The sequence below is a fragment of the Lytechinus pictus genome, chromosome 1 (genome assembly GCF_037042905.1).
Source record: "Lytechinus pictus isolate F3 Inbred chromosome 1, Lp3.0, whole genome shotgun sequence".
NCBI lineage: Eukaryota > Metazoa > Echinodermata > Echinoidea > Temnopleuroida > Toxopneustidae > Lytechinus > Lytechinus pictus.
Genome location: NC_087245.1, coordinates 37,770,590 through 37,795,999, shown reverse-complemented (window position 1 = coordinate 37,795,999; position 25,410 = coordinate 37,770,590). Strand labels below are relative to the sequence as shown.

The 25,410-nt window shown below is 35.8% G+C and overlaps 1 protein-coding gene across 4 annotated transcripts in view; it reads right to left on the bottom strand.

The window, feature by feature from the left end:
* Positions 1-20,201, bottom strand: part of LOC129262178 (uncharacterized) — a 41,768-nt gene extending 21,567 nt beyond the window's left edge. For 2 of the 4 annotated variants that reach the window (XM_064102068.1, XM_064102080.1), the window contains exons 1-10: positions 20,150-20,201; positions 15,697-15,909; positions 14,904-15,487; positions 9,947-10,069; positions 6,437-6,679; positions 4,403-4,530; positions 3,790-3,893; positions 3,134-3,290; positions 1,888-1,988; positions 1,287-1,350 (exon numbers count right to left, since the gene is read on the bottom strand). In XM_064102068.1, the coding sequence (XP_063958138.1) occupies positions 1,287-1,350; positions 1,888-1,988; positions 3,134-3,290; positions 3,790-3,893; positions 4,403-4,530; positions 6,437-6,679; positions 9,947-10,069; positions 14,904-15,294 (1,311 nt within the window). In that variant the 5' untranslated portion in view covers positions 15,295-15,487; positions 15,697-15,909; positions 20,150-20,201. Of the gene's footprint in view, positions 1-1,286; positions 1,351-1,887; positions 1,989-3,133; positions 3,291-3,789; positions 3,894-4,402; positions 4,531-6,436; positions 6,680-9,946; positions 10,070-14,903; positions 15,488-15,607; positions 15,910-20,149 lie in introns of those variants that run through there. The other 2 variants (XM_064102072.1, XM_064102088.1) reach the window with 1 other exon arrangement.
* Positions 20,202-25,410: the final 5,209 nt, after the last annotated feature.

The window sequence follows — 25,410 nt, the reverse complement described above, 5'->3', positions numbered from 1 at the left end:
GTAACGCCAGGCAAGATACAGTAAAAGAAATAAAGACGGGTATTGGGAAGAATTTGAATACCCATGCCGGACTGATATGTGTGTAATGCTTAACAAGAAATATCAAACATCAAAATCCTAAAATTGGCAATGTCATGGAAATAATAATGTCATTTTGGTAACTTATACAATTTTGGGTAATAACGTTGGATTCAAGGTCTATTAAGAGGTTGCTGAACTGGGCTCTAAAGCAGACGTTATGTACATAGGAAACGATACCAACCTAGCTATCAATAACTTCAGGGATAATAATTGATACACCACGGGGTGATCTGACCTAAATGGGTACATGCCAAACCCAATCTCTGTGTAACACCCCTAGCATCGCTAGTTATGGTGTTGTGGAGTTTTTGTTCCCACTGGGTACAAGTCAGTGTTCGGTGTTGGTGTTGAGTGCATGAAAAGGCTGTTGAAACAAGCTCTAACACCGAACTGGGTTCAGAGCAATGATACCGATTGAGTCATCGATAGCTAATGACGTCACGCCTATGCGCTGCACTGCTGATCGTCTCAACTTTATGTGAGAAGTCTCGATGACCAAAGTGAAATCGGGGAGAAATTGCAGTAAAATCCCATCATACAGAATGCAAAGTCTAAAATCACTTCAAGAATCCCAAAGTCTTATTATTGTTCATTAAAATGTATAAAGCTCTAAAGATTTGCACTCATCTTAACTGTTATTGCTAGTTTTACTGGGATGTTTCATCCTGTTCACTGCCTGTTTGTGAACTTTAGATCATCAACACCAAAATTGAAATTACAATTTTCCCAATCCCTGGGAGGTTAGTGTTGATGAAATGGGAAATTTTACACATAGATCGTCAACACCAGCAGTGATGCTCAGTTCAACAGATCACGTTCAACATCAGTGCTCAACACAAACTGCTGAAAATATGTCATATTTTCCAAGGTCGATCTCAACACCAGCCTCATTTCAAGATCGTCAACATCAGCTGTCAACTCATGTCAAGTACGGTGTTGTGGCTGGTGTTTTCACAACACCAACACCAGATTTTAACACCGTACTTGACGTCCCCCCTGCATTGATCAGGTGGGTGTTTCATAGAGCTATTTGTAAACTAAGAACGACTGGTGATCCTTTCTTGTGGTAAATAATACACAACAAAATGTTCACTGGCGATGGTTTAGCGAGTAAGAAAGGTTCACCAGTCGTTCTTACATAAATACGCTTTTAGCTTACGAACAGTTTTATGAAACAACCCCCTGGACTAATTGATAAAACTTACCAAATGATGCTGGGCATCGACCGGGCAATTCTTTTCCTTCAACAGGATGCTCAGATTGTCACATCTGTACAAATAAAGGGCAAGGTCAATCCAATGAGTATTATTTTCAAATGAACCATTCCCAATCAGATCATCACAATGATAAGCATGTAGGCACCTTGGCATGATACTCTGCAAGCACAGACCTTTGGTTTATTTTCAAATGAACCATTCCAATCAGATCATTACAATGATAAGCATGTAGGCACCTTGGCATAATACTCTGCAGGGACAGACATTTGGTTTTATTGTTACAATTATTACATAACCACTAGGTCTCTACGTTCTTCAACATCTCGTTTGCTTGTGGTTCCAAAAGTTTCAAAAACCTTGGGGAAAGAATAGGAATACATGTACAAGAGTCTTGATGCTAGTTCAGGTGTGTGTGTTTAGGGGGGGGGGTGTATGTGTGTGTGTGAACACAAAATGAACTTCCTGGTATATTCAAGTCTGAATAATTCCTTGTCATCTACGGGTACTCTTGGGATCAAATGTGCATGAAAGTGCCCTTTGGATTAAGAAGGGCTGTGTATAGGGTTATAGAGGATCAGAGTGGGATTACCTGTTTGCTTTAGCAGCGGCCATGATAAGGGTTAATCCATCGTTGTCAATGTTGAAATGATCCGTGAATTTCACTCTGGCATCGTTTGGTGACAAGTTTCCCTTTAAATCGAGATTCAAAGTGTGCCAATAAATAAATATGCAAAGAAAATCTATCACATCTGTACAGCGATTCATGCATTTGTTGTTCATAACAAGTTTAATGAAACAGGTTCAAGGGACTTCCTTATCATAGAATCACCAAACAAACATTTTTCTACCGTCAAAACACGACTTGATGTGAGCATGCATACCTTTTGCCCAAATAATCGGCATAATCCAACAAAAAAATAATTGAATCCTTTATTCCCCCAACAACTGTCACATTGCAAATTGCCCGTAGCATTTCCATGCCTGTCTCAATATCTAATCACTCTCATTTCCTGTTCATTTCAAAGTGATTTCGGCTGTTGGATTCCCATGTAGGATTTAAACAATACACAGTGAAAGGTTAGCAGGATGCAGAAAGGGCCTTGACTTGTAAATATCCATTGAATAGGTCCCTGGATTCCTGGGTAACAGGCCTTCATCTTATCTGGTTAAGGAGGATATTACTACGAAAAGAAAAGGGTTACAAATTTCAATGGTGTAATTTGAAACACTTGTTTATTTTTTGTCCATTTCCAGTTGTCAATTTCTAACAAAAGCCCATTTGCGAAAATGATTACATGTGTGCGACCTATAGAAAATTGTTGAGAGATGTAGTTTTAAAGGGAGACTTGGTGGATGCTTCACGAGCGACTTTAGGAACGACTGATGATCCTTTCTTAGGAACTAAATAAGCAGCAATGAAAATCTGGTGTGTGCTTTTACCAAAAGAAAGGATACCAGTCATTGGTAAAGTCACTCGTAACTTACAAACAGCTTTATGAAACACGCACCAGGGGCCCGTAACACAAAGCTTAGCAATAATCGTTGAACACTTTTCTACGACTGATTCCATTGACTACAATGTACAATCAATAAAAAAAACTCAGTCTTACGATTAATCGCTAACCTTTGTGTTACGGGACCCAGATGACAGTAATTAGATTTCCCCATTTCTTTCCTGGCCACCAAATGATGCCCTGGGCGGACTGCTACTAAAAACCACATTTGTAATACGATCTCTTTCATTTCATGAATTAAAATTGATATTGTAAATTATATAAATGTCTTTTGAATTGCCAAATAAGTAATTAATACATAATGACTAGAAATCAACTCACCTTCCTCACATACTGGCTCAGCATGATGCATCGTTGATGTCGAAGGCTACGGATGAGGTCACGACACTCAAAATGATCACAACGGCTAGCAATGTCATCTGCTCGCATGCTGAATTTATCTTCTATATTGATGTCGGCACCTCTCTTTACGAGACAGCTGGAATGAAAATAGGACCATAAACAATATTCAAGTGCTATACAGATTTATTTCCAGACAGTGGATTCTGGCGTCCCCTCAAAAAATGTTTAGACTTTCTCCACTCCATGGGGAGCATTCTCACAATCGCTTCCAAGCTCATCTGCTTGGCATATGACATTTGCTACATCATTCTGAGTTCCCAATTAACTGATGCACTGGAGGGGGAGGTACCGTGGTCGAATAGTCTAAGACACCTGACCGGACGGTTCGATAACATTTGCTCTGGCGATTATTGCTCTGATGGAAAATCTGCACATTGAACCACACATGAGGTTTAACCTCCAAAACTAAATAAACCCTAATCTTTATCTTTACATCATTCTGTACCAAAAACTTTATTACAATCCTAACTCTAACCCTATGTCACCGACTGGACACGTGAAAGTCGGGGGTTCAATTTCCGTCCACAGCACCTTTGCCCGTGAGTAAGGCCAACTCAACCCCATTTCAAACTTACTCAATGACGTTCACATGATTCTTCTGGGCTGCATAGTGCAATGCGGTCCATCCGTTCACATTATTTCTTGTATCCGGGTTAGCACCAATTACACAAATCAAGATCTGTTCAAGTACAAAACATTTACAATGAATTACAAATTGAATTACAGTTTACAATCAATTACAAATTGAGTGAGTGAAGATAAAAATGACCTTGGGCCCATTTCATAAAACTTGTCAAAACAAATTGGCAATAACGGTTTTAAAAAAGCGACTGAAATTCTTCAATCTGATTGGTTTATGGTAAATTTGTTTGTTATAGAAATTGTGCATTTGTAATCATAAAAAGTCTATAAGAAACTGGACCCTTTAATCATAGAGACTCTTTTGATCAAGTCACTGGTAATAATAATCAGATAGCAAAATACACAGAGAAACATGCAATGCAAAATTGACAAAATTTGTGATTTTGTAGGTTTTTTTTTGCGGTTTCATATACTGATCAGCACAGCAGCAAAGGCACTAATAAAGAAAGGAAAACCGACACACCAAAGTTTCAGATTTGGGGCTTATGTGGGCTACGCAACAATTCTTTCAGGCCGTAAATGAAAGCGATATGAAACAAGCTTCACCTCGACTATGACCTCAAGTCCAATCTGAGCCGCAAGACAGAGAGGGGTCATTCCCTTCCGGTTCGTTGCTTCGACGTTAGCACCATGAACCTGAACTAGATTCAAAATCAACGACAGCTGAGGGAGCCCTGGGAAAAACAAGAATATTCACCGTGCGGTAAAATTCTGCTGACAAAGAAACCCCAAAACTCGAAATAAATCATGAAACTCAAATAAATGGAAATCAAATTATGTTCATGAATTAATATGAGATGCGTGTTGATCAATTTCATTTTTTTTTTTTTCAACTGTCATTTATTTTGTATTTACATGCAAGCAACAGGGTAGCCCGAACAACAGTATTTAAATACTGTTATCCTATTGACATGAAATGATGATGATGGTGATCCTGGTGGTCTTCGTATTTTTCTCGGGTCACTACACGAGCCCCGTCTTGTGAAGGATGCAAGATCTGGCTTTGGGGTTAACAGACTCCAAAACTCTGGCAGAGCATGGCTCTGGTAGGAAAGAGCAGACCAAAAGCCCCCCCCCCCCCACCCCGGTCACAGTAGTGTCTCCTGATAAAGGTGGTAGTAGGGAGTGGTAGTGGTGGTGGTGGTGGTGGTGGTGACGATGATGAAAATGAAAATGATGATGATTATGATGAAAAATTATTATTATTGATTAAAGGAAGAAAGAGAAGGAAAAGGACAAGAAAGAAAAAAATGAAGACAATATGAAAGATAAACAACAGCAGCAGCAATGATTTAAACAATAACAACAACAGTAATAAGAACCATAAAAAAAGAACATCAGCCATATCAAAATTGCCAGTTTTCTGTCAAGGAAGAATGATTTGTGACCAAGATATCATTAGCCGATTAATCTTTGATCGATGGTAATGATCATATGATCAATGTTTATCTATTAAATGTTTATATATCCTAATTGACTCTTGTTCAGGAAAAAGAAAGTAAAACTTTATCACATGATGAATGTAATACAGATTATCAAATGGATATTAACGTAGAGTTATCACTTTTCTGCGAGTCCCTCCCTCACCATTACTTCATTATTCTATAGATTATGTAAAATGAAACTGAATGAAACTCAGCAACATGATTTCAAAACTAGAACCACTGCTAATTTTGTGTGAAATCATACATATTTCAGTAGAATAATGGGTCTCTCTCTGTAGTGATAACAATTTCAATTTATTCAACATTTTCGTTAGCATATAATTTAGGCAGGGGCTGCAAATTTTGTCTCTGCTTTTATAAGAATGATGCCGTTATGTGAAATGTAAGCCATAAGTCTAATGTGGCGAGACTAGAGTGGCTGCTCGCATCCACCACTCATGCACTCCTGTGTTGCTTGAATCGTTGCTTCCTTTTTATAAAAAATGTCCAGTAACAATTTTTCATACGAAAAGCCTGCACTACACCATACTTGATAAAAAGAAAACAATCACATGTATCAAAAGCAAGACGAGAGGGTAGCGGCTGTTGTTGCTTCACACCAACCCTCGTCTCGTCGCATCAGACATATTCCTCACATATAGCGTAACAGCAAAGATATAGTTGCAGCCCCCACCTACATGTAGATTATAGGCTACATTTTCATTTACATCTGAACTCTGACTCTTGACTTAGGCTCATTTGTTTTCTCTTTTACAGAGTTCTCAAGGGATTCATATCAATTTAATTTGTAAATGTTGCAAATTTTTATATTAACTAGAAAATTAAACATTGAATTTGAACAAAATAACTATCCTCATTAATATATACTTCTTTATCTTAATTTCAACTAACCTTCAATAAATTTCCTTTCAAGTTCAATATAAAGGCCAACAATCGAGCAGGCCTAAAAAAAAATCCTATACACTTTATACACACTATAATTTTTCGTTATTTACTGTATACACATCCACTTTACACTATATACTATCATACTTACACTTTACACCATTTAAGTATACACTGTTCACATTACACTATACATTATACACTTTACAGTCTGCTCCATACACTAGAATATGCGCTATGATAGCTTTACCTCCTTTGACCGCGGCATGTAACAGAAGATTCCCTCTCTGATCTTTGTCATGATTGACATCAAAATCCATGGTCTGGATCTGAATCTGAAGGTCATTGAACCGGTCAGCGTACTGGACGTTCTCAAAGATGACCTTCTTATCATGGAAGGAACCTAGCCTCTTGCGGAACGAGCTGCCATGGTAACGGGTGGGCAAGCATCGCCTGGTCCTGGAACAGAAACACACCTGGTCTGCGGTTCGACCTTGAGCAATGAGAATGGGAAAATTTTATAATGAGGACACTGCTATTTGACCTGACTTAGCCCGTTGACTACTGAATTTTTCAAATCCCATTGACTTTGCACATGGATGACCTAATTTTCGGAGCCAAAGGGTTAAGTCAGCAATATAATCACCTCTACATGTAGGAACACTTTTTAGACCAGTTAACATGCTTGCAAACATGGCATTTATACCTCTTAAAAGTGTTAACTGTTTATATAATTTCTTTAGTCCAAAGGCATTTAAGTGCTTTCAAAAGAGTAATAAAGGGCCGTAATTAACTTTCTTTGAAATTTTTCCATTCTAGTCTTCTATTTTTACAAACAAAAACAACTATATCTATAAACACTCAAAGCATGATAAACAATTGGAACTTATTTCTGTTGTTAATTTCCAAACCAGAATTTCAACTATTTTTTATTAATTGAATTAATTTTTCATCAAAATACTGATGTATCATATTTTTCATTTAAAAAAGCTCATTATGTATATAATAACCTTTACCTATTAAACACAAATAGGTAAGCCATATATTGGCTTATATTATTTTACATGCTTTGAGTAAAAAAAAAAGTTTTGTATACTGCAAAAGAGAGGTGTAATTGTAATTAAAGTCTGATTTTCTTGGTGAATAAAATGTAGAAGTTCCACTCTTTCACAAACAAGCAAAATACAAAAGCGCTCACAATTGTCATGTCTATTTACTATTTGTCTCCAATCACCTTTTGCTCTATGCGAGGCCATTTGCATTCATGCTTGAGTGAATACCCCCCCCCCAAAAAAAAAAAAAAAAAAAAAACTTTTTCCACTAAACTGTATCTTCATGAGCAGTGAAGTCTTGCACACATTGATATTTTGGGATAACACATTTTGGCATATTAAAAGTTAAGTTATCAGGTCCTCCTGCCATTAGCAATATTAATCAACTATGAATATTGCCCTCAGGCCATTTACCCAATTACATATGTACATTTAATACATGTATGCTTATCCAATAGAAATTATTTTAAGAAATATTGCTTGCTATAAAGCTTGATCAATTTCTTCATAAAACATTAATAGAGAGTAAAAAGGAAACTCAAATTTTGAAGCAACCGTTTTTTATTCTCAGAATTTTGACTCTACAATTAAGCAAGGCTTCTTTGAGAACCTGTTGTCAATACCACGATTGAATTTTTTTTAATGGTCAGCCCCCAACCTCCACTTTCAAAACCGTTCCACAGACCCTGAATACCTATTTATTTTACACAGCGATGAAAAAGTAAAAAAATAATAATAATTTGCCATGAAAATCAAAATGAGAAGTAACAAGTAAAGTGTGCGTATGAATTCAATTCATTAAATAGTCTTTTTATTATATGGAAATGAGTGTGGAAAATAAAACATAGCATTCCATAAAATTATAGAATAAAATTCTTGTTTAGTACATACTTCTTAGGCCTGGTTTTACCCCTGAATAACATCACCAAATGTAAGTACCCCCCCCCCCTCTCTCTCTCTCACACACACACACCCAGGAGGGGGGCTGAGTCAATAATTTCCTTAAAACCTTGAAAACTTTATGGAGAAAAAAGGTTTCTCTCTCCCGGTGACTTTATTACACTAAAAAAAAAAAAAGAATTATATAGATCTCTCATTTCATTATTTTGTTTTGTAACAATTGGAAATAATCCAAAACAAAACAGAACAAAAAGTTTTCAAAAATGACCTATTGATAGAATGGGATTGCTTGCCAAAAATGAATGTTAAAATACAAAGTTAATAAGGTTATACTTAATGTCATTCAATTAGAAAGAGGAAAGTATATTTCCTGTTTATTCAGAACAGTGGTGCCAAGGAGAGGAAATCAGTGTGTATGTTATTCAACAAATGATTTTAAATGGAACCATTATAATATCCTGACATAAAAGGTCCTTGTTACACAATGGGGTTATAAGAGTTTCGTATTATTATTTCAGGTTTAACATCACCTTCTGACAGCCAATCAGGGTTAAACTATTCTGGTGCAGTTTGTTCAATTTGCAGTTTTAGCAGTCTTTGCACTTCTGGGGGCCGTTTCATAAAGCTGTTCGTAAGTTAAGAGCGACTTTAAGAACGACTGGTGATCCTTTCTTGCGCACATAACCATCGCCAATGAATATACCGTTTACCACAAGAAATGATCACCAGTCGTTCTTAAAGTCGCTCTTAACTTACGAACAGCTTTATGAAACACCCCCCTGATAAAATAAGTGTTAAGCACTATATAAACAAGTATAATTATCACCAACAAAGCAAATTTTACATACATTAGCAAGTTCATAGGGATATACATGACATCAATTGTAGAATTACTTATACACATTTCTATAATTGTTGATAATGATATCAATTTTAATGCATGAAATGATAGAGATCACAGTACAAATGTGTTTTTTTAGTAGCCCCAGTGCATCAGTTTGTGGCCAGAAAAATCTGTAGTATTATTATTAAACAACTTAGTTATCCACAAGTTTGTGGGTTTCCCCCATATGCATCATTCAAGGTTTCCCTTGTGTTATAAAGCGAATTTAATTATCCAGTCCATATTTAAACTAACACCTCATTAACTCAAGATGCAGATCATCTGACCAAAAATATTAAAAAGGTTGAATAAATTCAGTCACTAATGACGTAAGTGTAAATAAACAAAACTCTGTTGCACACATTTTATCTTGCATGTACTGCACGTACATGTTGGATACGCATATCAATTCCCTGTATTAGTCAATAGGTTTGTTTGATTAAGATGATAATTAAACTTTGTAACGATGAGAAAACAAACAATACAGTCAAATACACACTCAAAATCAAGTTCCATACGTGACCTCCCCCCCCCCAAAAAAAAAAAAATGTGATAAAGAAATAAGTTTAAGTAATGGATATCTCAAATCAACAAATCTAAGAAACTCTGAGTGGTTACTAATAACTTTTCATAATCGACATTTGGTCACATCATGTTACCCTGATATATCAACATAATCATAAAACCGTGATCGAATATTCAATATTTTTTCAGTACCGGGTACAGTTTAATTTCGATAGCATCAAAATATTGCCCTCCAATAATTTTAGAGGCATCGAAGCATTTCAGGTATTTGCGATATAATGTAAAAGGACTTTTAGTGCAAGCCCCTCATGCTTGGCACATATTGTATATACCCTCGAGCTGCATTGCCACTGACACCTTCGTACCTGTGCATTATTTGCTCTTTTTTTTTCAGACTTACCCAATTTATCCTGCTGCTTGATAGGGGCACCTTTACTGCACAGGAACGATACAGCCTCATCATTACATGATAGAACAGCGTAGTGAAGTAGATTCATTCCTCCTTCTAGTCGCTGATCTATATCTGGTAATAATGATGACATGCAGGAAAATTCCATTAAATGATCAACCTTTTTGAGGCTGACCCCCAATTTCTCCAGTCTTAATTCACTTCTAGAGTACTCAAAACATAATAGTATTACAATCTTTCATGTGGGCTAGAAAACTAAGAGAAATCATTTTAAGAAGGTCCCACACAAATAAGATCAGGCTTAATTATTCATTTGGATTGTCAAAATAATGACATATAGTAGAGCGGATTAGCCGAACAATTGTGCAAATTATGACTAAAGCATGAAACTTTCACAAGTATTAGTATATGCCGTAAGATTTATTTTAAAGATGGGAGGTAAATTTATAAATGCCATTTTCGGCCGTTGCCATAGCAACGGATTAATTTCTCCAAAATAACATGCATTCCCATGTAAATGGTAAATAAACATGATATAGATGACCAAAATGATAATTTTCAGGCTCCCAATTGAATACATATGAAATTTAGAAATATTCAAGATCATCAAGAAAGTTCCAATTGGTCCGTTGCCATGGCAACGGCTTGTTTTTCCCCAGAAAAGTAAAAATTTTGATTAAAAAAACGTTGTAGAATATGATTTATCTTTAATTTCCCCTAACTTTACAGTGCTTATCGAAGATATTTGGTTGCTAAATGTGTAAATTACATCTCAAGCCATTGCCATGGCAACCAAATAACATCTAATTTACAAAAATAACATGTTTGACAAGACAATGGACAGGTGGAAAATACAAGTGGAATTAACTTAATCTGTATGCTTAAGATTTGACCCCCTCATTTGAACAAAAAATACAGAAAGTGTTCTGCAGGAGTTCTTTATAAAGATAAAAATTAATGTTGCCTTGGTAAAGCTTGAATTAAATTTAAAAAGAAACAATTTTGCAAAGGACCCGTTGCCATGGCAACATCTTATTTCCCTCTAGAAAAGTAAAAATATTGATAAAAATGTAAAATACATGTACAGTATGATCATCATTCCATTTCCCCTAATTTCAAGGTACTAATCGAGATATGTTTGTGACTAAATTTTATAAATATAACATCTTAAGCCATTGCCATGGCAACCAGATAACATCTAATAAAAAAAAAACATACATGATAAGCTTATGAACAGGTGAACAATACAATAAAAATTAACATGTACATATGCGTAACGTTTGACCTACTCAATTAATTTAGGGGAAAATAATACAGTCAGTGTTCTGCATGAACTAAATTAGAATGATAAACATTGATGTTGCCTTGGTAATACTTGCATTCAACAATAAATATCAATTTCAAAATGGCCTGTTGCCATAGCAACAGATCATTTAGTACAAGTTTTGATTAAAAAAGGGACTGCAGAATCTGATTTTTCTTGCATTTCCCCTAATCTTTGTGTGCTAAACATCGATATGTTTGATGCAAAATGTATAAATAACATCTGAAGCTATTGCCATGGCAACCAGATAATATCTAATACTAAAAAATAATGATTTGGATGACAAGATTTTGGACAGGTGGAAATACATACAAATAACTCAATATGCGAAAGATTTGGCCGGTCATTTAATTTTGAACAAAAATTTCAGTAAGAGTTCTGTATGAGTTCATCAGAATAATAAAATTACATGTATGTTGCCTTGGTAATACTTGAATTTAATGATAAATATTAGTGTTTCAAATGTCCCGTTGCCATGGCAACAGCTCATTCCCCCCAGAAAAGTATCATCTTTGATAAACAAACAAAAAATAAAATCTGATTTTTATTTCATTTGCCCCAATGTTAGGGAGCTAAGCATATATATGCTTGCTGTTAATAAATAAATGACATCTTCAGCCATTGCCATGGCAACCAATTAAGATATATTTTTAATTTTTGAAACAAACTAACACAGTTGTAATGATAATGGACAGGTGGAATGTAAAGTAAAGATTTACTTAATCTACATAAGGTTTGACTTTGACCAGTCATTAAGTTTTGAACAAAAAATACAGTAAGTGTTCCGCATGAGTTCATTAGCATGATAAAAACTGATGTTGCCTTGGTAATGCTTGAATTTATTGATATCAATGTTTACAAATGTGTGTTCTGTTCCCATGGCAACGGGTCACTTTATTCCCCCTAAAATACCATCTTTGATAAAGAATACCTTGTAGAATCTTATTTTTCATTCAATTCTACTAAGTTTAGGGTGCCAAACATACACGTACATCTCTGTTGTTTCATGTATAAATAACATCTTAAGGCATTACCACGGCAATAAAATAACATTTAATTTACCAAAAATAACATGGCTGACAAGATAATGGACAGGTGGAAAATACAATAAAATTAACTTAATATGCGTAAGCATGGGTGTCGATCACGGGGGGGATGGGGGGGATATATCCCCCCCAATATTTCAAGTGGGGGGGATGGCCTGTATTATCATCCCCCCAACAATTCAGGGTAGAAAAATTGTAATAATGATGATGAAAAAATGAAAAGTTTGATAATGATGATTATAGTGATGATTACAGTATGCCATCAATCAGTTTGTTTCCCTCGCAATTTGTGTATATTGTTATTAAATAAAAACATTATTTTCCAGGGCTTTTAAACAGATGGGTGGAGGTTCAAGATGAAAAAGAATGAAATGCTTATATACCGGTATATGATATTTTTTAAACACATGACATAAAAGTATTACCAAGGCAACATCAATGTTTATCATTTTAATTAGTTCATGCAGAACACTGACTGTATTATTTTCCCCTAAATTAGTTGAGTAGGTCAGACCTTACGAATGCACATTAAGTTAATATTCATTGTATCTTTCACCTGTTTTTAACCTTATCATCCACTTTAAAAAAAAAATTAGATTTGGTTGCCATGGCAATGGCTTAAGATGTTATATTTATAAATTTAATCACAAACATATCTCGATTAGTACCTTTAAATTAGGGAAAATTGAATGATGATCATACCGTACATGTATTCCTCATTTTTATCAATATTTTTACCTTTCTAGAGGGAAATAAGCTGTTGCCATGGCAACGGGCCCTTTGTAAAATTGTTCCTTTTTAAATCTAATTCAAGCATTTCCAAAGCAACATAATATTTTATCTTTATAAAGAACTCCTGCAGAACAATTTTGTATTTTTTGTTCAAATGAGGGGGTCAAAACTTAAGCATACAGATTAAGTCAATTCCAATTGTATTTTCCACCTATCCATTGTCTTGACAACCATGTTATTTTTGTAAATTAGATGTTATTTGGTTGCCATGGCAATGGCTTGAGATGTAATTTACACATTTAGCAACCAAAATATCTTTGTTAAGCACTGTAAAATTAGGGGAAATTAAAGATATATCATATTCTACAACTTTTTTTAATCAAAATTTTTATTTTTCTGGGGAAAAACAAGCCGTTGCCATGGCAACGGACCAATTGGAACTATCTTGATGATCTTGAATATTTCTAAATTTCATATGTTTTCAATCGGGAGCCTGAAAATTATCATTTTGGTCATCTATATCATGTTTATTTACCATTTATATGGGAATGTATGTTGTTTTGGAGAAATTAATCCGTTGCCATGGCAACGGCCGAAAATGGCATTTATAAATTTACCTCCCATCTTTAAAATAAATCTTATGGCATATACTAATACTTGTGAAAGTTTTATGCTTTAGTCAAAATTTGCACAATTGTTGTGATTTTTGGAGCTAATCCGCTCTACTAATAGAGGAAAATTCCATAAAATAGTCAACCCCTATTTTTTCTCTAGTCTTACTTCACTTCGTAGGTGCCCAAAACATAATAACATTACAATCTTTCATATGGAATAGAAAACAAAAATAAACCATTTCAGGAAAGTCCCACACATAAAGGATCAGACTTCTATATTTATGGAATTACCAAAATTAACATTTACAAGGCTCAAAACTTTAGCATTTATAACCAAAAAATATAGGCCTAAGAATAGATTATACAAATAAAGATCAATTTTATACTTTTTTCTGTAGCTTTCATTAGATCCTATTTATAACTCTTCAAACTTTAAAGATGATTACTCTAAATTAAATCTATAATGTTATATATTTTTTTTATTTGCATTCATTTTTTTTAAAGATTTTTTAATCCAGATTTTTCCATTATACTATTTACGGTCTAGGCGTATTCAGTTTTATCACACTACATACATGTATAACTTGCATGAGAAGCTGAAGTTTAATTAGATGAAATAGATGATCTTCCCCTAATTTTTCCTTTCATAGCATTCTTGGTATGAAAAACATACAAGAAAATTGAACTTTTTAATGATGTAAATGAAATTTTGCCTGTGATGCAGGAAAATGACAAGATAGTCTCAGTTTCCTTTTATTGCTGGGACACCCTGTAAAAGCATTCACACTTTCAATACAAGCACATAGGCCCGAATTCACAAAGGTAGTTTTTAAAATCATTGGTTGAACCCATGGTTTATGCAGATTTCCTGTATAAATTATTTAACGCGTATATTACAAAATGTCCAATGCTGATGCGCGCTTTTGTCACAGTGCGCCAAATTGATGTGTGTTGCCTTGGTTAAGTACGCTATTTTATTAATGAGTCCACAGTTTTGAATTAATGAGTCCACTCTTCAAACAGTGGACTCATGAATAAAATAGCGTACTTAACCATGACAACAGGTGTCAATTTGGCACACTTTTACAAAAGCGCGCATCAGCTATGGATATTTTTTAAATATATGCGGTGAATAAGCGTGATTTATACAGGAAATCTGCATTAACCATGGTTTTAAAAACCACCTTTGTGAATGCAGGCCATTCTAACCAATCATCTACCGTCCTACTTACTTATGATCCTTTGATCAAGGAGTTCTCTCAAGACTCTTATTGGTCCACATCTGAGCACCAGTTTACAGCACGCCACCACCGAATCCTGCAACTCGGCTCCTTTGAAGCAGGAGATCAAGCCCTTCACGTCCTCCGGCCACAGGTCACCAAAGGTCACCAGGGGGTCACCGACGAAGAATGGATGGCAGGAGAGTTTGGCACGCCAGAAGATGTTGGCTAGTTTGAAGTCCCTTGTGTCTGACAGCTTGTTGACGACACCGAACGACGACCCGTCGCTCATGGCAGAATCCAATGATTCTATGGACATTGTTCGCTTGAAATTCGACCTCGGATCGATATCGGTTTGGTGATGGGACTTCTGCACATCTTTCTTCCTACGTCTTCGGAACATTGTGCCTGATTAATCCTTGCAAAATGTATTTTATTATATTTTCCTTCCACCGGACAATGTTCCTCACTTTGCGTCTGCTATGCAGCATACAAGTATTATATCCATCCCATTATGTGGAAATCAAACGTGGGGGTACAGGATCGTAGACCACAAGGAATCCTCTCCATCTGCAAACCCTTGGAAACTGCTAATTCTGAAGAAAGATAATTAAAAGAATAAACATTGTCATTCTTTTTAATTCAAACTACTGAGATTATTGTACATAATAGTTAAACAAGCAAAAAAAATAAAAGAAAAATATAACTGAACAAACCTTTGAGATCAAACAATTGGTCACTGTTGAACTGTAGAACTTTGAAGAGGAAATGATTTGGGGATGGAAAAGACGGAACTGAATCTTACCTATCTAGCTCGGAGTAGATCCTGTTTGCCATGTACGTAATGTACACATCTCAAGGGCCTTTTTGTACATTTCATCATAAAATGTCAACAACCTCCCCCTGAGACCTGCCACATACAGAGAATGAGGCACCAGTCACATGACCAACGAGGACAACTTCAATTTTTTATAACAGTGCGGGTTGGTAGTGCAGGTCTGCTGGACTTTGATCCTTTCTACAGAGAATGAAAATAAAAACAAAGAGAAACTGCAGTTGAACTTTACACAAGATATCAATCAACGGACTTGGATGGTGTTCAAAAGATGATGATGTTGCCAATTACATACTTGATAATGCAGCATGCACTGATCATCCGGTGGTGAATTTATGTGCAGATTTATCGTGCAAGTCCAAGATCATGCTTTAAAGTATACATCCGAAGAATCAAAAGTATTTTATAATGACTTTATGTGGTCATCATTGTAAAGGGGAAGTATTACTAATCAGATATATAACTTCACTTTTCAAAATAGTGATCAGAGTTTGCAGAAATCAGCTCTCAAAAATGATTTATTTTCATGCCATATTTCTGCCTTCCACCGGTCCTCTTGCGAGCTCCAGCTGAGTGACGTCACACAATGAGCAGTGAGCAGCTGAGCTGACAGCAGCCCATTGGAGACGATCTTTCCAATCAGCGTTTTTTGCTCTTAGAATTGTTTATTGCTCTTAATATTGGTCTTGTTATATAGATAAAAGTTTGAATTTACTGAACAGTGAAAAAAAAGTGCACATTTAACGTATTTTGGTAACCGATATTTAGCTTAGAATTTTTTTTTTTCTTCAAGAAATATATGTGAATAAACAAAGCATATTTTCACGTAGAAATCACACTTGCGTCACATTAATATTATAATCAATATAAAGCATAGACATTCTTCTTTATGACTGAACAAAAATTATGAAATTTCATTAAGTAGCAAAGTCAGGAACCACAAAAAAAACACGGCAATATCCATCGCGAAATGACTGAAATTGCAGTTGAATTGCCGAAGCATTATTAGGCAACAGCGGCGAGCGGACTTTATTTCATATATCTTAAAAATGCCTTTCCGGTAGGGCAATGGTCTGTGGCCAAATGCGTTGGCCATTGTTTTGTCATGTGCGAGGACCCTGGTTCGAAACTCAGATTTTTTTTTCTGGGCATTTTTTTTTTATTCCTTCCCCGTCCCTACCCATCTTTTTTTCTCTTTTTATTTTCTTGTGAAATTCTATTCAGACCTGTATTTATCAAATCTTGCTTCTTAATTGCTGCTTTTGATTTTCAAGTTCTTGATTAGATTATTTCTACTCTTATTTGGGATGGGAGGGGTAGAGTTAAAAGTCAAGTCCACATCAACTAAAAATTATTTGAATAGAGTAATTTCCCTTGTTGTTTTTACTCAAAACAGTCATATACACAAAACAATTATATGCAAATTAGAGTTGTCACTCACATCACATTCGTTTCTATTTTTTGTGGCATTTTGTTTTTTATTCTTTGCAGATTTGACGATAGGAAACTCTTCATCTGATCACAATAGGTTATATTTACGGAACTGTTAAAATAGTAATTATATAAATTTGAATCAAAGTTTTTATGAAATTTCCTGCAATATCTTGTTATTTTTCTTTTAAATTCAAATGAATTTTTGATTGCGTGGACTTCTCCTTTACTCTTAATGTAGGGAATGCATAGCAAAATTTATCCAGAAACAAAATTGTCTTAGAATATGCAAATCAGTAATTGGACACATGTTCACTTTTCTTTCATCCAGGCCACTTCCTCACATCCACCAGGCTTTCAGTCTTATAACAAAAATGATGAACCATCACACAACAGCACACAACATTCACAGTGCTTCACAATAAATATTTCACTTCTGTTCATACATGCAATAAATATTGTGGAAAACAAATAAAAGGCGTACCCATATTCAAATACCGTTTAAAAGGACAAATATATTATAACTTTCGAGAAAAATCAGCACGTTAAATATCTGATAACAAAACATAATTATGGGGCACTGCAAGAAACTTATGTTCAATTGCAAATCAAGCGTAAGTCTTAAATTCAAATTCAAGCGTAATAAGGTCGAGTTGCAATCGCAATTCAACTACATGTTTAATCAAAGGACTTACCCTTGATTTGGGACGTGTGATTGAGTATAACATTTCTCGCAAAATGCCCTAGTAACATTAAAATTGTTCTTTCGTTTTAAATTGTGTGTTATTATTTTTGAAAAGCTGTATTCCTGTCCAGGTCAAATTTCTTAGTTCTCTCCAAAACTGTGCTCAAAATTGTTTCCAAGATTGATAAAGAAAATTTTTCTTTTGTATCATTATCAGTCCACAACTTGCAAACCGTAGGTCCTGGAAAGAGAGAAGAAAAAAATGGCTATATCCAAATCATAGTAAAAGGACATGATGGAATCTCCCAGATTGAGGTAGCAAGCAGAGACAAGAAGTCACCAGAGTCAGCAAGTGTGCAGATCTGTGTGTAGAAGAGAGAAAAAAAGAAATAGTTTAAATAATCAAATCCAAGTATGAATTTAATTATCGTGATGATTGATGACGTGCGGTGGCATGTAATTCCCGGTCAACAACAAATGATAGTAGGTTAAGACACCTGAAAAGTTCCACTCAGAACACTGGTGCTCTACCTCAAGTGATGTTTATGTAGGCCCCACTCCACTTCACTACCGCTACACTACTGTACCGTCATGTACGCCACACCTACCCGGGTAGGTGTGTAGCGTAGTGTAGGCTGTAGCAGTAGTGAAGTGGAGACTACACGAACATCACTAGAGGTACGGTGCTCTCTGAGTCTCTGTGTCATTACAAAGATTGCATTTATCTTCATTGTTGAAGGCATTATGCATGCATATATGCAGCAACACTCTAATCAGAAAGAAACACCAGACTCTAATTTTGGCCCACCCAAGGGTTCATTACATGCCGCCGCGCACAGAAAATTCAAGCCATAGAAGTCGTGTGTTGTGGACCCAAGAAGTGAGATCCCAGCACGCGCGACCCACTAGTTAGAAATCCACTGCCAAACGCGGTTCGTGGTGCGAGGTTAGTATACTAATACTAACCTCGCAATACGTGTGAGTGATTTTGGCCAGGAATCAGGGTAATCACTGCTGAAAATTTGTCTGGCTTCATGACATCGGCATCATGGTGATACAATTCTGTGTATAATAAAAACTTAAACATTCCTCTGAAACAGCAGATTTTCAGCCATGGTCCATACCAGTGCTCCTAAACAATTTAATCGCCTGCCTGTGCTGAGTCCTGACCAGTTTTAGAAATCTGAAGAAAAAATCTGCTGGAATTGTGCAAAAACATTATTTCTAAAATAAAGACTTTTTAATTTTAATAGTATACGCCAAAATGCATGATTCTAAACTTATATCAGATCTGTATCTGTCATCTGACCTGAATGCATCGTCAGAACAAGTACAGTTTCCAAACATGCTTACCTTGACTTTTGACTGGATCAAACAGCGTAACCTGCAACAATAAAACATGCATCGGGAGCAAGTGAATGGGACCGTGCAGCTTGGAGTTTTTCAATAGTTAGTAATAATAGTAGAGCAACACAACGAAGACTGTCGAGTGGACAAAATCGATCTTTCCAGTTCACAATTCAATAAAAACCGGGCAAAATAACACAGTTCTGGTTCCCTTATAGTCTGAAGTTGTCGAAAACAGAATTCGGATATCACAATACATGAAGAAAACGGTAAATTCGAAGAAAAGTAGAGACCAGGAAGGTGAATCAGCCATCAGTGTACTGCTGGCTTGCACAGAGCTAGAGAGCGGCTGAGTGAGTTGATCATCATGTGACGTCATTATTATCGACTGTATTTGATCGCTGTCTGGGGGCGGCTGGGGGGCTGAGAAGGGTTTCTAATAATTTCATTTCTTGCATTTCCACGACATCAATAAGACTTTTTAGTGACATATTTGTGTATAAAAAGACAAGACCTTTCCATTCATATATAATTTGTCTATAATCATCACTTTCGTGAATTTTCTTTGGATGTATACTTTAATTAAAAAATAGTGCAAAAAATATCTGAATGTTGACCATATTAAACATATTATTAACTGGTAAAATATACATGTAAATCGAAATAAAGCAAAAAATTCAACGTCACTGTATAGTTTTTCAAATACGCTGTATCCATTTCACTATTAACTTTGCATGTAAGCCACTATGAGTATTGCGCAACAAGGGCTTTCTCCCCCTCTCTCTCTCTCTATACTTTGCCTGGTTGACCACCCCCACACTACCAGTCACACTTCTGTAACTCAGCACTATAAAAGCACAGATGAAAAAACCGTTGAGATCAAACAATCGGTCACTGTTGATCTGTAGAAATTTGAAGGGGAAATGAGTTGGGGATGGAAAGGACGGAACTGAATCTTACCTATCTAGCTGAAAATCTGGTTCACTGAACTTTTGTTTCTCTGCTTTTATTCTGTAATAGTGAGTTAAAGAATTGTGACTGGTAGTACAAAAGTTAAAGCATGGGTGGAAATCCCAGGGGGGACACATCCCCCCTACCCAAAATAGTAGGGGGACACAATATGAAATGTCCCCCCTACTATTTTCGGTCTTTTACGGTGGAAAGAAATACATCATTCAAAATAGAGATAAAACATGTATTTTGGAGGAGATGACCTAACTTTTTGGGTGATCATGACGAAATACCTCCGTTTGAGAAGGCTATACCCCAGATCGTTTTCACCAATTCTCTTCTCCAACCACTATAATCCCGAACTGCCCCCAAGCAAGAAATTTAAGTATCAAAACACCTGTTTCTTGACCTCGGTCTGAAGATAACGTGACAGTCCAGCACAGCAGGGGGTCACACACGATGGATTGCAACGTGTCTAAGAGCCTGCTATGGAGTTCCGTGTATACACGCGGTGAATGCATCGTGTGCGCAGCGCTTTAAGGGCAGTCCCTGCATGCAAAGCATAACCTAATTTTTATTCGCTTATTTTGCTTATTTCGAGGTCGATTTTCTTCGTTCGAAATTGAAAAAGGACTAATATTGGATGTCTGAATACAATATGCCTTTGAAAACGTGATTAAATATCGAAGACAATAATTTAATTCCGAAGTTCCTTCTTCAGGCAGAGAAGTCTTACGTAATAGCACAGCTGTTGTTTATCATTTCGTCCTTGGCTTTACTGGCCAGTGGAGGTGAAATTGAGACAACGGGGATTACCTGGCCAAGATGGGTTTATCGGGGCTTGGAAATGTTCAAATGAGAAATGAGAGTTTCAAACGAAAAATGGGGTCTATTACCGCAGTTTGCGACCCTAACAGCGGTGAAACCCCAAACGGTGTATTTTCGTAATGTAATCTTTTTTAATTTTTTGCTTGTCAAACTTATTTTGGTCAAAATAACCTGACAGTTGGGGTGATAACCTTTTAAAAAAAAATTTTTGTTTGTCAAATTTTCCTGCCCGTCCCCCCCTACCTTTGGGGAGAGATTTCCGTCCTGGAGTTAGAGCCTATCTTCAGCTTGGGTATCAGGTTTATTAAAGTGACAAGTTACACGTACATAACAGCAGATGTAATCAGTCAGAGACCTGGGTCCCGTAACACAAAGGTTAGTGATTAATCCCATGCTTGATTTTCTGTGATGACAATTAAGTCAGGCGATAAGATTCATGACCCCCCCCCCCCCCAGTGGCGTAACAGGCGAGGGGGGCAAAGTGCCCCCCCTGGTGTATTTCGCCGGGAAAATTATAAAAAAACAGGAAAAATAAAAAAAAGGAGGGAGAAAGAAAGAGAAAGGGGGAGGAAAGGGAAAAAGGAAAGGAGGAAAAGGAAAGGGAAAGGGAAAAGAAAACAAAGATTTTTTTTTATGGAAAAGGAAAAATAGCGGGAAAAGGTATGAAAGAAGAACATTTGACAAAGAACAAATCATTCCAAAATAGGCTTATGTAATGCAATAGCATGATGGAAAATAAATTAAAAGATGACAAAATGGCAAACAATAGCGGGAAACGGAGGTAGAATGGAATTAGTCAAAAGCTAAATTAGAAAACAAAGGAAAGGGACAAGAAAAAAAAATAATAACACGACCGGGATGCCGAGGATTGACAAAAAAAAAGAGCGGGAAGAAAGATGGACTGCATACAACATTGCGCTATAAGCTTGCTAAATTTTATAAAGCTACCGGGTCCGGGGCTCTTCATCTATAACCATGAAATGGCTCTATAACGCCCCGTTCATTCACGTTCAATCACTGGCGTACAGGCGCGGGGGGTCTTGGTTCCACACTCAAGAGGAAATAAAAGAAATTATAGGAGACAACGTATAATGAAATGAATGGAAACAATGAAATGTGTTATTTGCTGAATATAATGGGAAAATCTATCACATAATTAGAATTTCATTTCGTTTTGCACGCTGATGGCGACTTTTAACAAATTCAATTCAATGCACTTTACTCACATCAAAGGTAAAATATACAATATTATATGAACAATAAAAAACAATACATAAACAATTACAAATCAATATAAGAGTAGAACCAACATGCAGTGGATGTAGGATGTAAATTTTCCCACATTGCTATGTTTTGCCCCCTCTAATATATTTGGTTCATTACGCAACTGGGTTGAATAAATGTGTTGCGTAAAAGCTATATTCTGTATATATCCGCGATTTGATTAAAATAGCGGCAATCTGCGAGGTTTAAATGGCTTTGGTATCAAGAAGTTTCGGGGGCTCCGCCCCGGACCCCAACCGCACAGCACTGCTGTATATGAGTATGGAAGGGTTGGGCCATTGGCCCCCAAAAGTTCTACAAACAAGAACAAATAAAGGGAGGAAGGAAAAGCAAAGAAAAATGTGTAGGATATAAGTTAAAAAATATCTCAAAGTAAGATTCTCATGAAAAGGTGATATTTTTCTCGATCGCTCGGGACTTATATCAAGCAGCTTTTTAGCACATGTGTCAAACTGCGCCCCTCGTTTTTTTTTTACTCTTCACGCTACTGCCGCAAAGAATCCTGTTAACAGTGGCGTACAGACCACACAAAAAAGGAATGGAAAGAGAGAAGAGTGAAATATATTATTTTCTTGATATCGTGTCAAAATCTATCACTAAATTGGATTTTTGTATTTAAAAGGTAAAAAAATTTGCTCGCTCGCTCGCAATTTTTTTTAAAAGATAAATTCTGCCCGATACGCAATATCTGGCCCTCTCAAAATAGTCGCCTCATTACACCATTACGCCTGTTCATACCATGATATGACCGGGAAATTTTTGGGTCTGGCCACCGACCCCTGTTACGCCGCTGCCCCCCCCCCCATTTTATTCATAAAACAACAAAAAAATTATTTTGTGCATTTCTAGAATAATTTCAAATTAAATTTTTATGTTTCCATTAGTAGAACATATACATAATTTTACTTGACAAGCACTCTTTTTGCCAAGTGTAAAGGCTACTTTAAACAAATATTTGTTCTCTAAAGTTAGGAGCAAGTACAGTTATGATTGTCACTGTTTGATTTCCCTTTCCTTGATTTATTACATCGTCACAATAAGGAGGGAAATCAATAAAGCATATGACAACTATACCATGGTTTTGACGGGATTCCCATTATTCAAATTACATCATTGTTATAGAAGACCATATATTTTAACAGTTTCAGTTTCAGATGCTTCTACTTTCAAGCAGGATAATATCTGATAGCTCCACTTGAGCCAACATTTCATGTAAATACTCAAAGCAAAGTCTACCCAATAGGCCTAAATGTATATCATCAAGTTGAATAAGAAATCCTTTTACAGTCAAAACAGCCTAAATTTGTTTGATTTTTTGTAGTTCTGAAGTCAGCAAATTACCATGTTTAATTCTCTGGATGTAAATATCAAGCTATAAAATTGAGGAGATGGAGATAGAGCCCAACTAAAATCACGGGGGAACTCATGATGAATAAAACAAATGTCAGCTTTGCTTCAAGGGAGACATAATTGTATGATTTTTTTTTTTTTTTTTTTTTTTTTGGGGGGGGGTTGATATCAGTTTGGAAGGGAAGAAAGGGAGATGGGCAGAAATGTTATGGGTGAAGGAGATGAGGAAGGAAAGATGGGAGAGAGGAAGTATTTTGTGGAAGAGAAAATGTGTATGTGTTTGTGTGATTCCCTTGTTATGCTTGTAGGCCTATGATGGAGACCTGAGTGAATGCCGTGACAGAAGATTTATTTTGATAACAGAAATAAATAATGAAAAAATTTGCTTGCCCGATAGAAAAAACTGCTTGCCCTATTTGTTTTTTTTATTTTATTGACGGCACTACTCTTATTTTTAAAGGTCATACAATAATAATAATAATAATAATAACATTTGTAGGGCGCTTTATACTGGTGTTTCAAAGCCACAGGTTGGCAGATTATAATAATATACAGTCAATCGGTCAAAAAAAAAAAAAAAAAAAAAAAAAGTTATGAGAAAAGGTGAGCTTTAAGTGACGATTTGAAAATTTCTACGGAGGGAGCATTTTGGATATGAATTGGGAGTTTATTCCAGAGGGTGGGAGCAATTACAGAAAATGCACGATCACCATACAAAATAACAATGATTGAGAATCATGTACAGTATAAAAGAACACACATTTAAAAGTGTATTTTCAGCAACATAGGCCTGAGTCATTACGTTTATTTTGATTTTTTTCGCTATTTATAAATGGGGCTTAATTTAAGGTTAAAAAAACCTTCACCAAAAGTTGCTAATATTTCATATTTTGCATCTTTAAATCCATGAAATGGTTATCTGTTTGCCATATTTCCTTAGAATTGTTTTGATTTAGTTGGAAACTATAAACAAAAGCCAGTGAAAAATATTCAGCTCTTTATTGATAAAAGTGGAGTGGCTAAAATTTCACATTTTGCATCTTTAAATCCATGAAATGGTCATTTGATTTATTTTCCATATTTCCTGGATTTTTTTTTTAATTAGTTGGAAACTATCAAGAAAATTAAGAATATTCACCTCTCTCTTGTCTTTTCTTCATCATTTTATGATGTTACACTCGGTCAATATTTTTTTTATTGCAATCCCACATGTAGACCTTCATGGGGTTTTTTCATGGTGTTGCAGCATTGATCGTTGATCGTATCGTTTGATCGTATCATTTGATCGTTTTACACTTGGTCAACCCTTCTCTATGAACAGTCTTGATACAGAACTTGAAAATTATATTCTGGAGTCTCATCCAGTAGGAGATTGCCAATATTACTTGCCAAATGAATATAATAGCAACATAAACTTCCGCCATAATGAATTAACCCTTTTACATATGAATATCCGAAGCTTATCACGTAATCACGATAAACTATTGAATCTCACACACTCCCTCCAAAATCCATTTTCTGTCATAGGAATCACCAAATCGTGGCTTCATATCAAGTCTCCCCCAATCTTTAATTTAGATGGGTATGATTTTTAAGATGCGATCGTGCACGCGGGAAAGGAGGGGGCGTAGCCCTTTACATTACAAAACAAATAACCTATTAAAAAAGTTGACATACCTTTCTCTCCAATATTCCAGACAATTTTTTTAGAAATTGAAAATGCTTCAAACAAAAATATTATTATTGGTTTATCATACCGACCCCCTAACGAGTCTCTGGATGCTTACATTCAATATATGGAATCTTGT